General features: G+C 43.5%; 1 protein-coding gene and 2 long non-coding RNA genes across 4 annotated transcripts in view; 2 read left to right on the plus strand and 1 right to left on the minus strand.

The window, feature by feature from the left end:
• Window positions 1-333: 333 nt before the first annotated feature.
• Window positions 334-22,783, minus strand: part of LOC116938747 (uncharacterized) — a 45,173-nt gene continuing 22,723 nt past the window's right edge. The window contains exons 2-4 of one of the 2 annotated variants that reach the window (XM_032946328.2): window positions 20,332-20,423; window positions 5,755-5,930; window positions 334-1,311 (exon numbers count right to left, since the gene is read on the minus strand). In XM_032946328.2, coding sequence (XP_032802219.2) covers window positions 599-1,311; window positions 5,755-5,930; window positions 20,332-20,345 — 903 coding nt within the window. In that variant the 5' untranslated portion in view covers window positions 20,346-20,423 and the 3' untranslated portion in view covers window positions 334-598. Of the gene's footprint in view, window positions 1,312-5,706; window positions 5,931-20,331; window positions 20,424-22,783 lie in introns of both variants that reach the window. The other variant, XM_032946327.2, reaches the window with a different exon arrangement.
• LOC142907093 (uncharacterized) lies at window positions 4,334-8,109 on the plus strand. Its single transcript, XR_012930795.1, has 2 exons — window positions 4,334-5,373; window positions 5,730-8,109. It is a non-coding gene; the product is annotated as an uncharacterized LOC142907093 (long non-coding RNA).
• LOC142907091 (uncharacterized) overlaps window positions 21,301-22,783 on the plus strand; it is a 33,762-nt gene continuing 32,279 nt past the window's right edge. The window contains exon 1 of the long non-coding RNA XR_012930793.1: window positions 21,301-22,300. This is a non-coding gene — a long non-coding RNA (uncharacterized LOC142907091). The remainder of the gene's footprint in view (window positions 22,301-22,783) is intronic.

Genomic DNA, 22,783 nt, shown 5'->3' on the forward strand with positions numbered 1-22,783 from the left:
CCGGCAATCATTTACATCAATATTTGAACATAAAAGCCATGACATAGAACACTCCAGATAATGTGCGTTATACATCCCCCATTTCAGGCTGCAATGTGACTCACTCCTAACCCGATTTTCTCTTTGTTACTCTTGTTGCAATAGACCAATTATAGAAAACACTGGCTACGCATTGGCGACTGGAGCGTGCATATGGACTCTGTTTTCAATATTCTGACATATTGCATCTTGATAAGCAATTAAGAGTCATTACGTCTTATACCGTTTAATTTAGGAAGGCAATTTGATTAAGAATACAGAAGCATGAGCATTGCCACGTCAACAAATCAAATGAACGATTTCAGATGTTGCGTTTATTGTTTGACAGCTATACAGTGTGCATGTAGTTTAACATGGCTACAGAATGCAACAAATAAATACCTATTATAAATGTTTCAACAGATCTATGTATGGTTACAATATTTTTACGTGTTTGCACAATTTTCAAACTTACACACTTGTTACCGATGGCCGTGCCGACTTTTTTCTTTAAAGCGTGCCAATTAAATGAGTTATGAAATGCGCAGATCACGCATTTGTCTTGTGCATACATTAAAAGCTACACAGTCGTTTCAATCACATCAACAACCTCTGATATGCCTCTCATCCTATTGGCTCGCAATTGTGGCATTTCACCACCAAGTCCTACACCACTTGCTAGAGACTGCAGACTGCAGGTATCATCATCATTTTCATCGCCGCCACCACCATCATCATCTTCATTGTCACCTTCATCTCCTTCTCCCTCGGTCTCCTCCTCAGCGTCGCTGCGTTTTCCCTCGGCAGAGTCCGGAGACGCTGGCATTCCGGAGTCAGCCGACTCGCCCGCACTACCGCTACCAGAGCATGGAGACGAACAAGGGCTGACGATCAGCGACGCAAGGGGCTGCTGCTGCTGCTGTTGACGCCAGCCTCTACCACAGATAGGAGTACTGTCCGCAAAGCCACCATCCAACACCATATAGGCACTGGTGCAACGGGGGGAGAGCAGCAGGTGCTGCACATAGCACAGCGTACCGTTCACGCGCCTGATCTTGAAGCCCTCACTTAAAATCGCCTGCTTGATGCCAGCAGCGGCACCACCAGCGGCGGCGGCGGCTGCTCTAGAAGCGTCGACACCACCACCCCCCATCGTAGCCCGAGCACCGCAAGGGGATCTCGAAGGGGAGATCAGCAGCGAGCACACGGGGGTTCGTTCAGGCATGATGCCACTCGGCACCACGGTGCTGGGTAGCTGCTCCACGGGAGTCATGCGCTGGTACACGTACTTGCCTGCAGGTCACGCGCAAGAGGGGACGTGACACATGTGTGTGTGTGGGGGGGCGGGATAATGGGGTTGGTGCCACAGAATCGATACAAGGATTAATGACCTGCAAATGTAAAGTGCTCCAGGGCTCTTTGGTCACGGAAGGCCGCGGTGTTTTGTCCGCTATCAGATGCCGCCCCTGTTTGCTCGGAATATAGTTTCGCTGTCGGGCGAAGTCGGTGTGATTCTGCAGATGTTGTGTCACTGCTTTATTGTCTTGAATACCAGCGGCAGGAAGCATACCTACACATTTAAAGAGAACAAACTGCTCGTCGATTGCCTCACATCGTTAGCACGACGAAGGCGATGATAGTGAACGCAATGTTTGACGTAGAATTGGTTTCTCTTTCGCAGGATTTAAGCGGAATTCAGCTTGGCAAAATGTCATGCGGCGGAACATGTGAACACATCCAGAGAATGCTATATGCAACGGTGTCCACTCTGTATGCACGTTGGATGGGGAATACTTTGCTTATCGTCAGAAAATAGGAGCCACGGACAACACTGAAATAAGATTGCACGATAATTAAATAGGATTGCACGAGTTGTTTCATACCATTAGGGTGCAAAGTGGATTGACTGATGTGTTCATACATGATAATATTTCTTTATACTGAAGGAATCCGATGAGCTCTAAAGCTCTTTTCCATACATGTCAAGTAGTGGCAGGTCAGAATGTCACAACAAACAATACAGTTACAATCACTTGAGGTAACTGTATAGGCCTACATGATAAAGGGCGTATTAGGTCTTTTGTTGTTCATTAAATTACCCAAGCATTCAACAATTTATGTCCCACTTAATATTAACCTCATTCGCCTTTTTATTAATTGATACCGCATAGTCCAAGTGTGCTGCTCAATTAATAAGTATGTACGTCATTGCAAGCATTATCTACGAATGTAATTACTGTAAATCAGTGGGTGAACGGCTGATGATAATGAGAGTTTTGGTTATATTTTAAATGCAGCCTGTTTGACGGGACAGTTGCGATTTGCTGCCGTACAGAGATTACACCGGGAAAAATGTGAAAGAACAATCCTTGATGAGTTTCAATTCAATTGTGTGGTTCAAGCATTCCAACAAAACATGGAATGGTATTGTGACATTTCTGCTCATCCAGTATTTCACAAATCAAATCAACTTAATTGATTGGTTCTGCGGGAGAAGGTTATAGCTAAAGATTTGAATTCTACCTTCACGATCTAACCGAAAACAAACGATTTACGAATCATAATACTGGTCAAGAAGCCTACTTATAAATATTAACCAGTGCTTCACAATCATAACAAATTAACATGTAAACTAGTTATTTAAAGGATGTGCAAATTGAAAGATAAGCAGGCATACAAAACGCATCTGACTATTGATTTTTAGAAATATGATTTGCGATAACCAATGGAAAAAAACTAAAAACCAATATCCTGAACCTTCAAGCATTCAAGTTTTTAAATTAAGCATCACCTTTACATTTTATGTACAATATAAGGCCACTTGCAAATGGTTTGGCTCGACAATTTTAAAATAATTACCGCAGGCCACATTAAGCAAATGTATTATATGACCGATACAATAATGTAATGTGCTATCCACAAATGTGAAAACATTTAATACATTTTAAAAGCCATACATGGTGCTGTAACTTAGTAAATACAATGCGTACAGAATGTTATTGTAGCCATCCAAATATAAAGAGGAAAAATCCACCGTCACTGCATTTCCCCTAGTGTGCGTGGCTTTCTGGTACAGGCTTTGCGAGCTGCGCCTTGAAACGCACCACTTTCATGCCGTTTCTATTCTATGTCAGTTATCAAAAGCTGTGCACTGTTCAGAGGAAACATGAAGCCCGTCATCCCTTCTGCTTCTTTGCGATTGTTGAAAAAAAAAACCCTCACCAGACGAATTGTGCAATAGGAAGCCATCCTCTGCTAGTGACATGGACATGTCACTAGCATGTCCATGTCACTAGAATGTCTCTTGAAAGTCCAAATATTCCATCAACGGGTGAACCAGGATAGGATGGCACTTTGGGTTAGTAGAGTACTTGATCAACAATTCGACAGGTGCCTTTGTTTACTCAGCCATTCATCCATTCAGGGTTGATAAAAAAGAAGCACGTTCAAATTTGTGGAAAGTCAACAAGGGTTGATCCATGGATAAGACTAGAGTAGTTTTTTTCTGTGAGAATGTGGGATTTTCTACAACCAGCTCCAAGCCACCAATAGATATATATGCCACACCATAGCACATTTCAGTTTTAACTTATTAAGTTAGCAACACTCACAATTTAAATTTGCTCATATGAAATCCTGGTCCACGTTAAATCAGCCAATCATCTCTCTGACCGGTAACAAAAAAAAACCATTGCCGTCGTGAGAAGCAAATTTTGCTGAGGAGTCAACCCAAGGTCTCTGTTAGACATGAACAAGGAGGTAGGCAGTTTTCATTATAAGCTCGGGACAAAAAAAAAACGATAAGAAAACCATTCAATATAAAAGAAAGCAAATTGTAACTCAGGAAAATTTCAACACTTACGAAGGCAGGATAGCACTGATAAACCAGATGCTTTAAGGAGTGTGGGGTCACTGTGACATTGATGATACCAGCAGGACAGACCCATAATAAACATTATATAAGTGAAATAAATCAACAGTATGATGTCACTTAGTAAGTGTGCATTAAGGTGTTTTGCAGGCCAATTTACATCAATAAACGACGTCAGCATTAAAGTGCAGATGCACTTTTACAAACTAACATTTCCTTAGAATATAAATTTGAACATTTCCCAACTGTAAATACATTCTGCTTTATAAACGTATTTGGCAATGACTGACAAATAAATGAATGAAATAATTTCATAAACATGAGCGATAAAGGTAATTGGTGAATTCTCGAAAACCCCGCAACCCTTTTATTGCTCGCCACTTTCCTCGTGATTATTTTACCTATAAAATATGGGAAAACACCACGAGCCGATTGGCAATTAGCCGACTGTACTCTCTGTTTAATGGATGTAGAAAAGTCGCTGATTTAGCAATAATAGAAATACTTCAGAGTGAATTTACAGCCCATTTTAAACCCACTTCTGGATGAAGGCCCCCCCCCCTCCCCGCCAAGCTGTCCGTTGCGGTTCTGAGAAGTAACAATCCATCTCCCACTCGCACGTCAGCGGATTTCATCACTCCACCTACGCGTCCATTATCCCCCGCGGAAGCATGGTTCACCCTCCTATAGCTTCCACTCTCGACAACCCCCGATTGCTGTTTTAGTCGTTAATTTGAAGGATTGTGTTGGTATGGTGCTGCATACTATCAGCGGTGCTCTACAACTAAATAACCCGAAGCAAAACTGCTATCGCGATGCCGATAGTGAAGATTTCCACGGCGTTCGGAATAGAATATGCTCCCCTCCCCGTGAGTCTCAATTAATCTCGACTCTTACCAACGGGGTCATGCTTTGGATTCTTAACACATTCCTTAACTCGTCAACTCCTTTTCACGTGGAGTGCAAACAAAAAAACAAGTCATTCGAGCATCCCCTGCTTGCCACACATTTCTAAAATTAGATGTACGTGAAGAGTTGTATAGTGTGTATGTAGGTGTGTAGTGAGTGTAGAGTGTAACATGTATGCCGGCTGGGAAATGTAGCGCGTGTGTAGTGTGTGTAGTTCTGGGGTTTTACAAACTCAATTTACTCCCCCATTCAAAATACACGCTGCACGCGCCCTATGACTGCCAAACAGGTCTCACGTGACACACTTAGCTATTAATGCTATCAGTGTGACGTGTTCCACGTGCATACACACGTGGAACAAGTGTACACTTCCACACTGTCTCTCAAGATCAATTGAAATCGGCTCTATTAACGCGGCGTTAATTGCTTTGCTCGTGACGTAAGGAACGTGTTTAACAATCATCGGGCGCGGGTGCAGCGTGGAACGAGTAAATTTGAATGGAGAGTAATTTGGCGAACGCGGGAAGCTGTAGCGTGGTGGCTCGCGAGGACTGAAGTTTGGGAAACCCTTATGTGTATGTCTGTTGCACTTCTTTGGCGCCGTGCATAGCCAACCGTGCTAATATGGTGTGCGTTTGAGTGTGACATGCAGTGCGTGTGGGTAGTGTGGGCACGGTGTACGGTGCCGGGGGTGTATCGTGCAGTGTGTGTCGTGCACGTGTGGAGAGTGGACGTGGTGCGGTTGGCTGCGTACGGTGCGAAAAACATTCATCACATAAATACAAGTAGCGCGTGTGCATTGTGTACGCGCGGTGCAGTGTGTATGCAGTATGTGTAGTGGAGTGCACGTCGAGCGTGTAATGCTGTGTGTGTGTGTGGCACCCCGGGTGCTCGCGCGTGAGACTCACAGTGACACCATCCCATGTGGCAGCTCCAGTGCAGCTTGCAGCACTTGCCGTGCGTGTGGATGGCGCAGGTGGCGAAGCCCCGGTCGCACTGCTGGAAGCCGGGACCCCCCGCGCAGCTGCGGGCGAGCGCTTGCGCCTGGTCCACCTTCTCCGGCCGAGGGACCCCGCCGTGCCCTGCGGCCGTCATCCCCAACCCTCGTGAAGGACTCTCCCAAGCCCCAGGACTGGAGGGAGAAGCGGGGTGCGGTGGAAGAGGAGGGAGTGGGTGGGCGCGTGCATAGGTGTGTTTCACCCTCCTTTTGAGAAATAAGAATATTTATTTGATACTGGTGGAGGAATCCGAATGGGCTGTTAAGCTCCGATGTCCAGGGATGTCCAAGTCGCTCCACCACCACCACCAAGCGAGCACTCAACGGTGTTGTGACAGGAGGAGTCGGTGTGACTTGTTCCCTCGCCCCACCACCACCGGTGGCGGCGGCATCTCCCTCTGTTTATTCATTTTCACTCTCTCGCCCGTGCGCTCGCCGATTTGCAGCGGCTCGCGTGAAAGTTAATTGATGTGAACGCCGATTGGGGCTGATGCGAGAGAGAGAGAGAAGGTGGTGGTGGTGGAGGGGGGGGAGAAACACCGCCAGCTACTGCGTGACGACGACACGCGACGCCGAGTGCGGCGAGACACGGGGGGAGGAGGAGCAGCACCGGGCAGGAAGGGATGAGGATGACGAGGAGGAGGAGGACCTCCTGCGCATCGCGATTGATGCACTCAGAAGGACGTGGCGGCAATGAACTCGCGCGCACGGAAGAACGCCACGTCGCTGCAGTTGCGTCTTGCGCTATTTCCCGCGCGTTACTCGTCCCCGTTAGTAATATCGCTGGCCTCTCGTGGCCACCACAGTTAAAAATCACGGCCGCTATCCCACCCCCCCCCCCCACCAACAAGTCGCCCGATGCGCGCCACCTTCCACGTCCAACATGGAAAGGTCCGTAACGCGTTAACAACAATGTGCACGTTGATGCGTAAAGCACGGCCACGTGGGACCACCGCCCTCCTGGGCGCGCGACCGGCAGGCGAAGCGGCAAGCAGCTGCGGTCCGTGGCGATTGCGAACACCGCCGCCGCCCCCCCCCTGGCCTCCCTGCACCACCCCGCCAACCCCGCCACTGGCTGCCTCGATCGTCCCGTGAGACGCAGGCACGGGGGCACTGGGGGTGGAGCGGGGAGGAGGTGTCCTGTTATAGCCGCCGACGCCGCCGACTCTGATATTCGTGTTTTTGTATTGTGTGTTGTTGCTGTTGTAACGTTCTGACCCGCCCCTCTTGGACGTCTGTAATTAAGAGCTTTATAGCTCGTCGGATTTATCGAGTATGAATGAATCAGATTGTGATTCTGCTTGATGCTGCTCGCCGTCTAAGCTCCCCCCCCCCCCGAGTCGCGACAAACACCGCGCGAGAGGCCCTTCGTGGCCACGGGCAGCTCTCGTCCGTCACACCACAGCCTGCCCCCCGAATCGGTGTTCAGCTACAAGCATCGTCGTTGGGTTTAGGTAAAGGCGCAGCCCTGCAATGTCTTGCTCACGCCATTACCTTCCACTCGAGAGGTCTGTGGGTGTTGTAAGGATGCGTCACTTGGTCGATTCATATTAAAGGGGTTTTTGGGGGGGGGGAGGGGGGGGAAGATCACGTGAATATAAAATGTGTCGTTAAACCCGCCACCACCCGACATGGACAATTTTAAGTTTTCATTTTCATTTATTTGGTATAGCCCTGTGAGCCATTCGGCTCTTGAATCGGGTGCAACCGCAACAAACAAGAAAACAAAAACGTGAACAAGAAAACATTAAAGTGACTGTGACTTTGTAATGTTTGTCACGTAAACAAAACATGCCCATTAGTTATTACTTCAGCACACCGGTGTGTTTTACAATTTGAATACGACGTTTGGTTGGCGATTACAACCAGCTTCATCAGGCTATTTGCCATAATTTGTCCAATTGTTAAGTTCAAGCATATGCGCATCGAAGCGCACGTGTTAAGACTTCAGATTTTGACTCGCATATGTGGTGTGTGTAATTGGTTCGGGTGACCTCTAGCCACGAGAGGCCGCTGCGTTCACCACAATGTTAGAAAAATAAAAATCCCATGCGGTTATTGAGTCCAATCGTGACCGTGAATTGCGAGGTTGTGCGAAATTATTGCTACACGCATGCTACATGTACTTATTGGGTCACCGAGAGGAAACCCGCATTGGTCTTGTTTGCAGGGCATATACCAACAATGTACCACCGCGATTTTGAGCTGCTCAATTCACAGGGAACGACTCGCGATTTTCGGCAATTAAAACAATCGTCAACGATGTTTCATAATTTGTGTACATAAAATATAACTACACATCTTTAAAAAAACACGATGTCTTGTCCCAGTGGAATTCTATATAACATCTTCATTAAGTTTATCGTTGCAGGTATACATGTAGAGTTGAATAAACTACTGTATATAATGAATACAATTTGTTCAGGTACAGTACTTAAATTAGTCTGAGTCGACATTCGTAACATGGTAAAAGAAAATGCATTTTGCCAATGAAAACTGGATTTAAATGGGTTTAAATAAAACGGAAGAACATATCATTAATATTACATACACAGGATATACAGTGCAGTACTGCATACATGGTGCAGTGGTTCGTGTGCTGTGCTATGAAACTGGCACGGGTAGCTCCTGCACATCCCCACCCCCTTCGTCAACCTGCACTGACCAGCATAGTGAAGTATGGTCCAACAAACCCACGACATGTGGAGGATTTCATCCTACCATCCTGCAAGTGGCATGACTAAGGGTTGTAATATATTAAATGAATGTTAAGAGTTCTTAAATAGTGAAAATTAAGCAAGATAAATAAAAATGCATTATATGGGTGCTTGCTTTAAAAAAAAAAAATCTAAAAACAGAATTGGTAGTGACTCCAACAGCATATTGAAACCTCAATGTGATGGCATAATGCAGTGTAGATGCAAGGTACGAGTGGCACCACAATAGAAATAAAATTTGCCGTATTTTGTATAAACATTTGGAACATGACAAGTACATCCATAACAGCATTTAAATTACAATGGTTCATCTACGGGCTTGGCAAATTAATTAACTGTTGTAGCAAGTCTGTAGATTAGGCCTTATAAACACATTTAGGACAGTTGGATGGCTGAAATGGCAAGAGATGACTGATGTGGTGTGCGATAAGAGGGTCCCAGTTTGGTTGAAGGGAAAAGACGGTGGTGAGACCGGTGCTGTTGTATGGGGCCAAGTGCTGGGGCATACGAAAGAGGGAGGACCAAGCTATGGCAGTCACAGAGACGAGGATGTTGCGGTGGATGTTGGGTTTAACAAGGAAGGACAGGGCGATAAATGAAGAATGGGAGGAAGACTCAAGGTGGTTGAAATCACAAAGATGAGAGAGAAAAGGCTGGTGTGGTTCGGTCATGTGGAGAGACAACAGGAAAATGATGTGGGTCAGAAGGCGCAAGTGATGCAAGTAGAAGGAAAGAGATCAAGAGGAAGGCAGAAGAAGAGGTGGGGCGATGTGGTGCGATCGGACTTGGTGGCCCGAGGAGCAGAAAGAGAGATGGTGCAGGACAGGGCAGTGTGGAGAAGGTTGGCAAGGACAGCGGACCTCACGTGAGTGGGACAAACGCGTGGAAGAAGAGCTTATTGTGAGTGGCCTTGATCATATTAAAATCTTTATGTATTAGGAAGGCAATTTAATCATTTGGTTTTAACTGAAATGTTGTACTATATGCATGTTAAAATTAGAATTTGGATGAGAAAACTGCTGGAGCCAAATTCCCATAATTTATAGAAAACTAATGCTTTCAATGGCAGAGCCACATTAAGTGTGCAATGTCATTACACAGGGGATACATTTTGAAGAAAGGATAGCAAGTATAAAGTAAACATTAAGTTTAACCTAATTGTAATAGCCTTATTTTCTGAATATTATTAAAGTGTAATTTCAATAACATTTGTAAGGCTTTAGCAACCATTTTCAATATAGTTCAAAATACAAGTATCAATGAAATACAATTAAACCGATATTCAACTTAATGAAAACAATTAACCAAAACTTTGAACATTGGAAAACACCCTTTAAATTAAATAATAACATAATCTCACATTGTGCATTGCTTCTTGCAAGCCAACAGTCTAATAATCTGCTATTTCAAATCCCATGACCAACTATATCGAATAAACACATAATTAAGATAAGCAAAATAATTAATTTGGCCTTGTAAGTATATTTTGCCATAGCCTGTAATTTAACATTTATGGAATATAGCATCATTTTTTTTACAACTATTAAAGGCTTGTGTGTTCATACTATTTTTAAACTATATATTATTGGGTCTTTCGGTAAAGTCATGTAGATAGGTTCAAAGAAAAGACTAAAAAATAACAGAAAACTACAACGTTTCGATCGCAATGCAAGCGTTGTCTTTAAGAAAATGGGGGTTAGCTTCCAAGGGAAACTGTTTATAAGGGTTTGAAATGGGCGTAGCCCAAATGTCAGCAGCCAATGATAATGTAAGTGTTCGGCAGCGAGCCCGGCGGTGGTTCGTTTTCCACCAATCAAAGGGCTGCCAGGTGAAAATTAGCATGTTAAAGAGAGATTAGCATGTTAATGGAATATCGCAGAGCCGCAACCAAGGGGTCGGCACGTGAAGTGACTGTGAAAGCGCAAGTTTGAAATGGGCATGAAGCACAACTAACATCGGACGGTGGTAGGATGGGAACATCATTGCTAATTATGACTTAAACTGGTTGATAACGTCCTTCCAATGATTGCTCAGTTTGTACCCATCTTCTCGGTTGAAATTGTGTCTGTGTATATATATGGATGGCTTCATGAACGAATCTTTGTTGATTGCCATTGGGCTTTCAAAGTACCTTCGTCTTAGAGAAATAAATCTCGTGTGAGCCCATCGCATTAAAACAATGAATAGCCATGGCCGAGGTATTGGTCCTGTCGTGTTTCAGATCACGAACACGGTCCTATATAAAGCCACAACAGCAGATCATTTTCTCACCTGAATACGGACGCTTGTGTTGCGACCGAAACGTCGTATTTTCTTTTGTTATTTTTTTCTATCTACGTGACTTTACCAAAAGAACCAGAGAGTATGGATTCCTGCAGTCACGAAAGCTTAAAATCGAGACTGAACCACCTCTACGGGGAGGGCTTCCACACAACTGTGAGATCTTTTGACAGACTGCGAGATAAGAAGGCACACCTGTTCGAGTCGCTCACCTTCCTGAAGAGATGACTCGACAACAAGGTAATACCGATGGCCTTTACATTCACATCTGCTGCTGTTGCTTCCCCTAACGCTAAACGGATCCAGCCTAGCCCTAACCTCAGAAAGAATAAGGCTGCACTGATTTGAACTTGATCATTTAGACAAGACTCTCTTACAATCACATTTAGCATTAACAGACAAAATGTCCACATCTGATTGGGACCATGTGGATAACATGACTGCTTCAATGTCAACCAAAAGCAGAGTCGACCTAATTGCCAAATTCAACCTGTCAAAAAAAAACCCGAACCACACTGGGAAAAGTTAGATGTTAACAAGATTGTTATCAATCACAGTAACAGCCCAATTTCTGACAGACACAAATCTGTACTAGCTAAGGGGTTGAATTTCGCTGTCACCCCCAAACACATTCCAGTGTATGACATCATTGCCCAAGTCGACGTAGCCCTCAAAGGTCTGGGACACATCCCGGCAGATGTTGAAAGATCTGAAATCGCTGCTATCCTCAAGCAGGCTAAGAAACCCATTAGCAACATTAGCAAGGACGAATGTTTTTAATTCGCTCAATTAAAAAAGAGATATGATATTGTCATCCTCTCAGCCGACAAGGGCAATGCCACTGTCATCATGGATAGAACCACATAAAACAACAAAATTCAGGACCTTCTCAATGATGGCTGATATACCAAAATTAACAGAGACCCTACCAATAGCTTGGCTACTAAAACCAACAAAATCATCACTAATTCGACTTTCATAATCAAACCCACCAAACAGTTCTCTAAAACCTTCAGCTGCTAGACCACCCAGATTTTATGGCCTTCCAAAACTCCATTAACTCACCCACTTACAGACTGGCACGATTTCTGTCTGAGACTCTGCTTCCCTTCACTGGCAAGACGGCCTCAGCTGTACTTAATTCGGCCAACTTGGTTTCACTAATCAAGGACATATCACTGTCCCCGGACGATTTTCTTGTCAGTTTCAATGTAATCTTCCTCTTCACCAAGGTACCCGTACCTGATATTATTGAAATCATTGAAGACCTTGTCCAACAGGGATTGGATCCTGATGTACCTTCGTTGGTAAGGCACTGCCTTACCAACACTTACTTCACCTGGAATGGTACTTTCTACAAACAGAAAGAAGGTACCCCAATGGGCTCTCCCCTATTATCCGTGGTAGCGAATATTTTCATGGATAAATTTGAGACAGATGCCATCCAGACATCCACCCGACGTCCTTTCTTGTGGAAGAGATACGTATATGACACATTCGTCATCTGCCCACATGGCCTGATGGCACTATACCAATTTCTCAACCACATCAATTCCATACACCCATCTATCAAATTCACCATGGAAGTGGAAAATGATGGATTCCTATCTAAAGCCTGACTCCCACCACCATCCAGTCCAGAAGAATTCCCTCATCAAAACACTACACCATAGGGCCTGTTGCATCTCCGGCCAGCACCACCTAGCCAGTGAGCTTGAGCACCCACGCCAGGCTCTCAGGAGGAATGGATATTCTGACCGCACAATCCGCAAAGCTGCATCCCCAACCATGGGTAGGGAACAATCTGAGGACCCAATCAAAACCATCACCTTACCATACATAGCAGGGGTTACCAAAAGGATTTCCAAAATCTTGAACAAACACAAGATCCAAGTTCGGTTCAATACAGTGCACAAAATCCGTGATTTGATCCCATCGGTGAAGGATGCGATTCCGGACATGCAATGTCCTGGTGTCTATAAGCTGAGTTGTGTCTGCGGCAGCAGTTACATTGGTGAAACGAAGCGACATGTCTCAGACCGGGTTCGCGAACACAAAGCGGATTTTAAACACGGCCGAACCAACACCTCGGCAGTGGCGGATCATTGTTTCAACGCTGTGGGCACACATGACACTGTTTTCTCCGAGACCAAGGTGCTCTGCAAACCCTCGGGCTACCATCTGAGATTTGTTCATGAAACCATCCAGATATACAAACACAGACAAAACTTTAATCGAGAAGATGAATTCAGATTGAGCAATCATTAGAAGAATGTGATTCACCACGTCAAGTTTTAACTGCTATGATTTTCACTCACACACCCGTTCGTCTTGGTTTCCGGTTACTAATTCAAGCTCATTGACATGCTAATTTCTCCAGCCCCACCCGTCCCTGCATGCCACAAACCCTCCCCCCCTCTCCCCCGTGAACTCCTGCAGCCAAGATTCGACAAAACTCCCCCCCCCTTCCCCCCCTCCCGTGACTATATCAAGCCACAACAGCAGATCATGTTCTCACCTGAAGACGGACGCTTGTGTTGTGACCAAAACGTTGTGTTTTCTTTGTTTTTTTTCTATCTGCGTGACTTTACCGAAAGAACCAGAGAGTATGGATTCCTGCACTCACGAAAGCTTCAAATCATGCTAATCTCTCTTTAACATGCTCATTTTCACCTGGCAGCCCTTTGATTGGTGGAAAACGAACCACCGCCGGGCTCGCTGCCGAACCCTTACTGTACATTATCATTGGCTGCTGACATTTGGGCTACGCCCATTTCAAACCCTTATAAACAGTTTTCCTTGGAAGCTAAACCCCCTTTTACTGAAGACGACCGCTTGCATTGCTATCGAAACGTCATAGTTTTCTGTTATTTTTTATTATTTTCTTTGAACCTATCTATGTGACTTTGCCGAAAGACCCAAGAAAGCTTTAAGTCAAGATATATAAACTAGTTATATTCTGGAGTTTAATTTATGAATTATTGCTAACATTGGGGTCGTCGGAGTGTACAGTCATTAGCATAATGCACTGTGAACCTGGCTAATGGAGTTCGATTCTCATTCAATGCTGATATCAGTGACCAGGTTATATCTGAACTGGCTTTGCCTCTCACGACTCCAACATTTCAAACTTGACAGTGATGAACTATGGTCATACAAACCCACTTAACCAAAATGACTTGCAGTGGCTCTACAAAAGACTGTAAATTAACGTTCAGTATCTGTTATTATTCCGAACGCAGCCATTTTCCTGAATGCAAAATTTATAGTACACATTAACTTGCAGAATATCACCCTGAAATGGGGAACAATCAGATAAAATGGAAACCAGATAATCAACCTTTTTACAATGAAATCACGTTTCTCAAAGTTCAGTCATATTTATGGAAGTAGGATTTAACACACACACATTACATACATCTTACTCAGTTATATATTTCCAGGTAACTTGTTACACCATAGGCATAAAAAGCCTTCGTGTATGTGGCTGTAGTGCTTTTCGAGTTAGCGATGCCAAATGATCTTATCCATTATTACTCACCGCATGTTACAGAGAATAATTACAGTATTAGGCACGGGGTCACTCCAATGTACTGATAAGTGATACAGATGAGAACGCATGTCACTAATGAATCGAAATTCCGAATGCAGGCTTTAAAGCAGGAATTGGAAACACAGCATTGTACAAAAAAATAGCCAAGAGTCATCATTCTCCGTCAGTGGTACCGAGTCAGTGGTGGCCACTGCACATTCTATGACAGTTGCCAGTCTCTCAACTAGGACAACCACTGGATATACCCAAAACATGTTTCCATGCTCATTAACAATAGTCATATATTCCCATGATGGGGGCCAGCGTTGCTACTGTTGACAAGATCATCGTCGTCTTCGCCTCCCGTTGTCTATTCATGACTGGCATGCCTTAATTAAGCTGTTGTAAACACGGCTTAATTAAGTTCACTAAACAATTCAATATATCCGTTGGAGGGAGCGCAACTGGAGGGAGCGCAACTGGAAAACGCATTACAGTCCTGGATGCAAGGCCGTAAATATAATATATATTGGGGGGGACACATCCTCCCCAGTATTCAAATATGCTAAAAATGCCCCCCCCCCAATATATTGCTATAAAATAGATTTATGTTTATATGATTGTGGTTATGGTTGTACAATGAAACAAGAAAAGGTAAAAAATAAAAAACAGAACAATGTAATACAATACACGATTAGATATGATTGTAAATAAATAAATAAAAACCCATCCTATGTGTTAGTGAATTGTTTTATATTTTAGGCAGGAAATGGCAGGAAATTCGTTTTCCAATTTAGGTTTTTTTTTCGGGGGGGGGGGGGGGACCCCAGACCCCCTGGAAGATTTGGTCCCCCCCCCAATGTTGACTCCATGGCTACGGCCTTGCCTGGATGTACACATTAGGTAAATTATTTAAGGTGGACCAGGATGAAAATTATTTCAAGGGAAAAGCAAGTTCCAGCGCTTAAAGGAAAATTAATTGATTGATTAAAATCAACATACCAATGTGCTTAAGTTTTCAATCGATTTTCACTACCTGCTTTGACATACGGATTAGAAACGTGGGCATTTGCAAAAAAATATATAGAACAGTTTCCGTCGTGTATTTAACGAGGAGATAAAACAAACCCATTGACACATGAAACATTGCCTCTTGTCAGGGAAACCTGGGTCACAGCTGATAAGTGGGTAAAAAACACACGCGGATAGGTGCATGCTTGGAATTACAGCGAGAGATTGAGAGAGATATAGAAAGGAACACATGGATCGGAGAACAAACACAATTTAGAGATGTAAATATTGACCGTTAAGAACAGTACGTGGTCTTGGACAGGAAACATCACGAGAAAGAAAGATGGTCGAGACCAATGAGGGAATGGTAGCCAATAGGAAGTATGGAATATGTCTGATAGGACTTCCATTGGAGCAATGAAAACAGCTGGTGTGTAGGAGCTAGATTTATTATTGTTGATTTTCGAGACCGATGGATCGTGATGGCTTGGGAGGGGCTTCATTTAACAGTGGCTTGATCATGGCTAATTCTTATGATACTGAACTTCAAGGCAACATATATCGAAAATAAACTGTTGAATACGTACTGCATTTAAATATGTATGATCTTTGAAGTAGGGCCACAGTGCTTTTCTTCCCTGTTTGACTGTAGCAAAATGCAGGCGACTTGTCACCCGTGGCTTATCGAATCCTTTCCAAGCCTTTGTCATGCAAATCCAGTTCGATAAGGGACAGTCACACTGGTAGAATGTGCCAAAAAAATTACAAAGAAAATGCATATTCTTGAGATAAGCAATGAAGTTCATAATAGCGGGCATTGGCCTGTGTTGAATATTGTCGTAATATCAAACTATAAAAGATGTTTTCTTCAAATGATGAACTCGTGGACTTTCTCAGTTATTTGGCCACTTGACATGGATGCATATAATTTGTTTCTGAGTTTTGATAAATATACACACCGTCTGTTCCCAAGCAGCAACCTAGTGTTCAACTAAACTACCTTATATTTAAACTAACGCTTTTTTTTCATGGTTGTAGCTTTGGCGATATGAATAATCTCAACGCTGAAAGACGTTTCTCATCATTTATTAAAAGCCATTGCGCAGAACCAACCACAGCACTGTAAATTCCCAGCGTCTTTGTAGACACGGCAATTAAGAATGTGTATATGCACTTTATAGTCATTGCACGCCATCAAAAACCACAGCTTACAGTTTACTTGCAGTTTATGGCGTAACCTTATAGATTGGTACCTCGGTTGACTGCCCACATTCAAGTGAACAAGAAAGCACACCCAGTGGACGCATCTGCTGCACATCCAATAAACACAGCTTTGTCATTATTCATTCATAATACGATTGATTAGCAAGAACAAGTCACGCCTTAAGTATACTCATACGGGAGTGATGGAAGTGCAGGAGCCATCCTTGTAATACGACTTGAAAAAACAAGCAGTGAAGCACATTCCCCGCACCCCCACCCCACTGGGTACCACTTTTGTGCAATTTCTTGTCGTAATCGTTCCCATAGAGACATCGGGTCACTGCCTGGACAAGCCATTTATTTCTGTGCCGTCATTTGACACAGCAAATGTTGGAAAATTGACATCTCTCCCTTGCCAAAGAAAACATGAAACTCAATGAACGATAAACTTCAAGGCGAGAATGTGTGTCCGTTGTAACACCTTTGACTGTGATTTTTTTTTATTTCTTTTTAATTCTCCCTGAAAACAAAGGATATGGCAAATATTAGTCTTGGTGTCATTGGCTTGAAGGGAACCGATTCTACTGCTAACACTAATATACTTGCTATAATGGCTATAATGCTCCACAGCAACGCAGAATGAGGTTGGGTATGGTATTGCTTTTTGGGCTGAATGGGTACCTATAGTTTTACATTCAGTGCTCTTGCAAATAACACCTAGCAATAGAGCAGCATGTTTCCTCTGCTGATGAGACGCAGAACGTCAAAACAAGCCCAGCGTTTCCTTGCTCAATAAAAAAATATGCCACTTGACAATATTGGTCTGGAAAGTCACATGGACTATTTTTGTTTATATACCTATCTGAAGATTCACAACAGAGTTCTGCTTTTACTGTATACGATTGCAAACAAATCTGTGTATAGCTGGCAATGATACTGTACACTGCCTGAGAGCCCAGGACGGTCCTCTGAAGGTCATTTGATAGTGAAAATGTCCGCAGAGGGCTTGTCTCTTGGGTTGAGGAAGAGATCAAAGTTTGATAGCGTGAGGTTGAGCAATAGGGAGACCACCTCCCAGGCTGCTGTTGTGCATTGGATTAACAGCAGCATGTATCGTACATATTCTCGCGTTGACCTGTAGCAACAACACTTTGTCCTGAGACACTTGGATGTGTAAAAACAATACCAATGACAGATTTCAGGGTGAATATAACAGTCGATGCATTAACAAGAGAGGGATAGGCACTCGAGTAATGGTATTACCAGCTTGGCAGTAGCGTGATTACGTTCGGAAATTGGAGCACCGCACTTTGACGTCGTACAATGCCTTTGTTTTTTTTTGCAGCACAGACATCGATCACTCTTCCACACTCAGAATTGTTCATATTTTCAAACATTCCCTTGCAATATGAGCACAAAATGCGTCATCGATAAATATTTCTGTCTTTCTCGAGAATCGCCACTTTGCGCCTTTTTTACGCAATTAATCTATGACTCTCTCGATATTTCACGTGCCGCAGCGAGGAAATCATTATTGGTCATCTCCAGTTCCCATTAATCATCAGACCTGAAGACCCCCAAAAGACTAAATGAAGGTAGGTTCACACACGAGGGCAATTTTACTCGTCGAAGATCCTATTTAGAAGAGCTTGGTTATGGTACAGAGCTCTCAGATGTGCTGTGTACAATTCGTCAAACCTGCGATAATGTTTTATTTTAAGGGATTATATTTCACATTCTTAGGGGAGGGAGGGGGGTTGTATGTGCTTGCCGTAACAAATTCTGAGTGATATACTTGACTGTCCTATGTGGTTACAAATAAATGTAATGTAGCCTGGCCGGGGAGGAATTGTCATTCGAGCACTTGAATTGCAATCAAAAGGTAGACTACCAGACGGCGGCACCTCGGACTATAATTTCGCCGGGGCTCATAAAATAGCTACCACTGTGCACATCGATAGTGGTAACCCTATGGGATGTGCAATTTCCAACACCGATCTCAGGACCACTAACATATGATTGCAATTGAGTTCATGCTACAACATGCAATAATAAAAGAACACTCACAATTAGTCTTGCTTATTTCCCAGGACAGCCACACTGGAGTCGTAGGTCTCTTTGTTGGGAGAGTTCCTAGGAGCATTGGGTGGTGTTGCTTGTGTTAACACGTGTGCGAGGAAACCGTAGCAGCCGGAGAAAACCCACCGCGTGCACGAGGAGGCAACACGCTCATCCCCGCACAGATGGAGACGAATGGCGATGCCCAGGGCATTGCACCGACGCCCATGGAGAAGGGGAGTTTCGCAAGAGTTGTGCGACCCACCAACCCTCTCGCCTTCACAGTGTTGGATTATAGGCACGCCTCATCCGTGCTCTCAGCCTTTCCCGTATGATTCTGTCCCTTCCATATCGTGTATACTGTATTGTCTATTCGACTCCGATTTGTGTTCTCCACCAATTCATTGGGGGCAATACGTGCGCGCTTGCAAGCATTACCATCAGATTAACATACATTGAAAATAATCGAGTCTTACATGCATGATCCAATACATGTATCATGAGCATTAAAATATATTACTCTAAAACGATTAATTTCAATTTATGATTTCTTACACACAGATATCGGCTCCCCAACAATGCTCTCTCACTTTATATCTACGGTCGGGTAATTACAAATTACACATAATCAGCTTGTATTTTCAGAAACCAGGCAAATAATGGAGGAAGATGACATGCGATGATTACACGGGATGGAAGACTGGCGGCATAAACATGGGCAAGAACGTTCATTTAGCGAATGCGTGCAACTTAAATGATATGCTGGGCGTATGCGTTAACATATGTTGGTTGGCTCACATTTTGTGCACCCTATTTAATTTAAGTGCTTGAAACATCAACGGTTTAGTTCGACGGCTAAACGCACTTTCACGAGGGGTGCGGAAATGACGATTACATTCAGTGTCGTGTGGGGGAGCTACAGCTCCACGTAAAAGCCGCCTGCCTGTTTGCTGACAGATAACGACCATACATACATACCTGCTTGTAATGCTAAAATGCGTGGCAAGTGAAGCAGTATTTAATAAATTTGCATGAATTGAGCCATGCTGGGAACTATATTATTACTGTGCTTGTTTAGCCACTAAATTCAGGACATAAATGCAATACATATCACCATAAGTATGAGCCATGATCCGGATGAAGGCCTCTCCAAGCGTTGCCATTCCTCACAGTCTCACGATGCAATTACTTATCTAGCTCCTGCACACGGGATGGATGATCTCATCTCTCCATGGCTGCTGATAATGTTAAGGAGTGCACAATCAGTTGTTGCTTTAACATTGTCGTATTTGTTATACATTTATTGTAAATGTTAGTACATTTTTACTAAATTAATTTATTATGTACAGTATAACATAGGCACAGGCAATATCTTTGGGGGGCATTCGCTTGGGAAATTATGTTTGGTTAACAACTTTTATTTTCTAATTCCCTAATTAATGGGCGTGAAATACAAAATCAATACAAGCCTCCCACCCCCTGGGGTCTGCATGCAGCATCATTTCAAGTCAGCCTTGAGTTCATATGCTTCCAGATTACTTCCTGCTGCTTTATCCCACCTTTGTTTTACTTAAACGTTACGTTTTTATGTTTCCCCAAAATGATTAAAGTTGTACTAATATTTGTTAATTGCCTATCATGCATCTCATTTTAGATGTTTCTGAATTAAAAACTGTACATTTAAACTAGTATCTGGTGCGTGTCTATTGGTCTGGAATGCAAATATTTGTTTTACCCATAATGCTCCATCGACGTTCTTTTCACTCGGGGAGATTTGTTTGCGACGATGAACTTGGTTGCTGGAGACAGTCCATTATTCACTCGTCCCTGCAGATAAGAGGATTATGCTATGGAGGACGACTTTCAGATGCTGCAAAAGGTACAAATCCAATACTTTCTGTGAATGAAAAACGCATCACAACAGCTGACTCAATCCATAGCCATAAGCAAAACAGGAAAGTGTGTGGAAATTGGAAACAGACAAATTTAACAACACAGAGATATGTTCATAAACAGCAGAACGGCACAACTCCCGTTATGCATTGCATGCATGTCACATGATCACCACGTCATGTATAATGATGTGTCAGCCTTGTCCAGACCACCAGCTCAAAACAAGCCCGAGAGAATTGGACATTGTATGTAATCGGTTCACGCCACTCCTGTAGCCACGAAAGGCATTGCCATTCAGCAGTGTTCAATAATTAATTGTTGCATTAAATCAAGACCTTGAAATTGTTACAAAAATAATGCTGGTTTATCTGATTATTGTGGATAAACAAAAAGCTAACATAAATATTGGTTTTCATCTTCCTTGACATAGATCCAACAGAGTAGTTATTTCTAGAATAGCTACACTTTAGTTGCACACGTTTGGGATGTAGAATAACTGTGGAAATAATGTTATTGTACATTTTCTCCCCAGCATCCTTTTAAATAACCACTTTAATACGCATACCTGCCAACCCATACGGTTAACCCGAATTCTTGTACAGGAAAATTGAAGTTTGAGATCCATACGGCGTACAAGCATTTTAATACGAGCAAAACATTTTTTTGTCGATTTGTTTGTGTTTCTCCCTTGTGGTGGGACTTTGTAGGATGAACGTTGATATTTATAAGGGCACGGGGTGACCAATAAGGTCTGAATTGGTATGTAATAAGATAGACACTTATAAGGAGGTGATAGGTATGATTACGGATCGTGTACAATGGTGTTATTTTTGTCAGAACGTTTTCGATGTTATAAGTTTTAATGTTCTGGTCATGCCCATCAGACATTCCCCCCTGGCATGTCGTTTCTCCGCACTCCACGTGAGCAAAAGAAAGTCCTAAACTATTCATTTAAAATGGGAACACGACGTCAACCCGCCCGCCTCGCACCCTCCTCCCCAACCAAAGGCAGGACTTAACGGACACTAAATCTTAGGACTCGTAGTGAAACATAAGTGATCAGAAAATGCATTTATACTCGAGGAATCCGAGGAGCGCTTAAGTTCTTTATCACAGATATCCAGTAGGGGCGAGTGATAACGTTACAGCGAACAATACAAAAACACGATAGGAGTGTAAAGTATAAGAAAGGCAAGGAAATCAGTGAAACATATTACACAAATAAAACTACACTTTCATTTTACCCGGTAAAGTCCACAGAACGATTAGCCAATTTTTCAGAAGCGACCTGGCCACAAATGATAGCTCAGCAAAGTGGCTTATCATCGTCTGGAAATTTACAGCAGCCAACTGGATGGACATCGTAAATAATTATCACAAGCCACTCGTTTGTGTGTTTTTTACACCCCAGGCTCACTGGGCTGAAGTTTACCATACTCGGTGTGGAAGTGTAAATGCTTAATGGAATAGCGCCACTCCGTGGATTGAACACGGGGTCTGGCATTTGGCCGAGCGGGCATTTCATGTTGCTGCGCCCACGTGGTTTTCGCGGCGCTCCTTTTGACAACTCCGATGGTTTCGGGACGCTCCTCGTGGCGTCCAAGCTCGGCGAGCTTTGGGGTTCGGTCCTTTGCGTTGATCACGCCTGGGACTTAACCCCCACCCCCCAATCACTCCCTTTTCAACGTTCTCACTTCAGTAAAAGTCAAGATGTCTGGCAAGAGGCCATCAAGTGAAAGCGATAACAGCAGTGCAAACGAGAGACCCTAAAGCTAGTGATTTCTTCCTCAGACGACGATCACCACAGTCTTGTAAGTAGTGCGATATTTCTTTTTATTTTGCGATTATTCATATTTAATTATAGAGGGTGTTTTGCCTACTCTTACACGCTGGCCTATTCGTCTTGGAACAGGTAGAAGTATCCACACTTTATCCCGACACACGTGGACCTGCCAACCCACCTAACACTTTACCGAAAGAACCAAGAATACTATTGTACCCATTTATATTGCTGGGTGGTACAGGGGGAGGAGGGACTTAAGAAACGTGCCTGTTGTTACAACAAGTTACAACTGCCGGCGACCTCTGGATTTTAAGGCTCATAACACCACGGCAAGTTATGCACGTGCTTTCATTTTATCAAAAGGCATTACACATTTGGAAGAGGATTGTTTAGTATCGTGTGGCATTTGTTGGATATACCTATTGCTGGCAATTGTACAATGTGTTGTTTGTTTTCTCTTTCGAGATTTTGACTTAAAACTTTCGTGACTGCAATCATTCATATTCTATGG

The sequence above is a fragment of the Petromyzon marinus genome, chromosome 4, assembly GCF_048934315.1.
Source record: "Petromyzon marinus isolate PM22_M1 ecotype Great Lakes invasive population chromosome 4, UKy_Petmar_22M1.pri1.0, whole genome shotgun sequence".
Classification (NCBI taxonomy): Eukaryota; Metazoa; Chordata; class Hyperoartia; order Petromyzontiformes; family Petromyzontidae; genus Petromyzon; species Petromyzon marinus.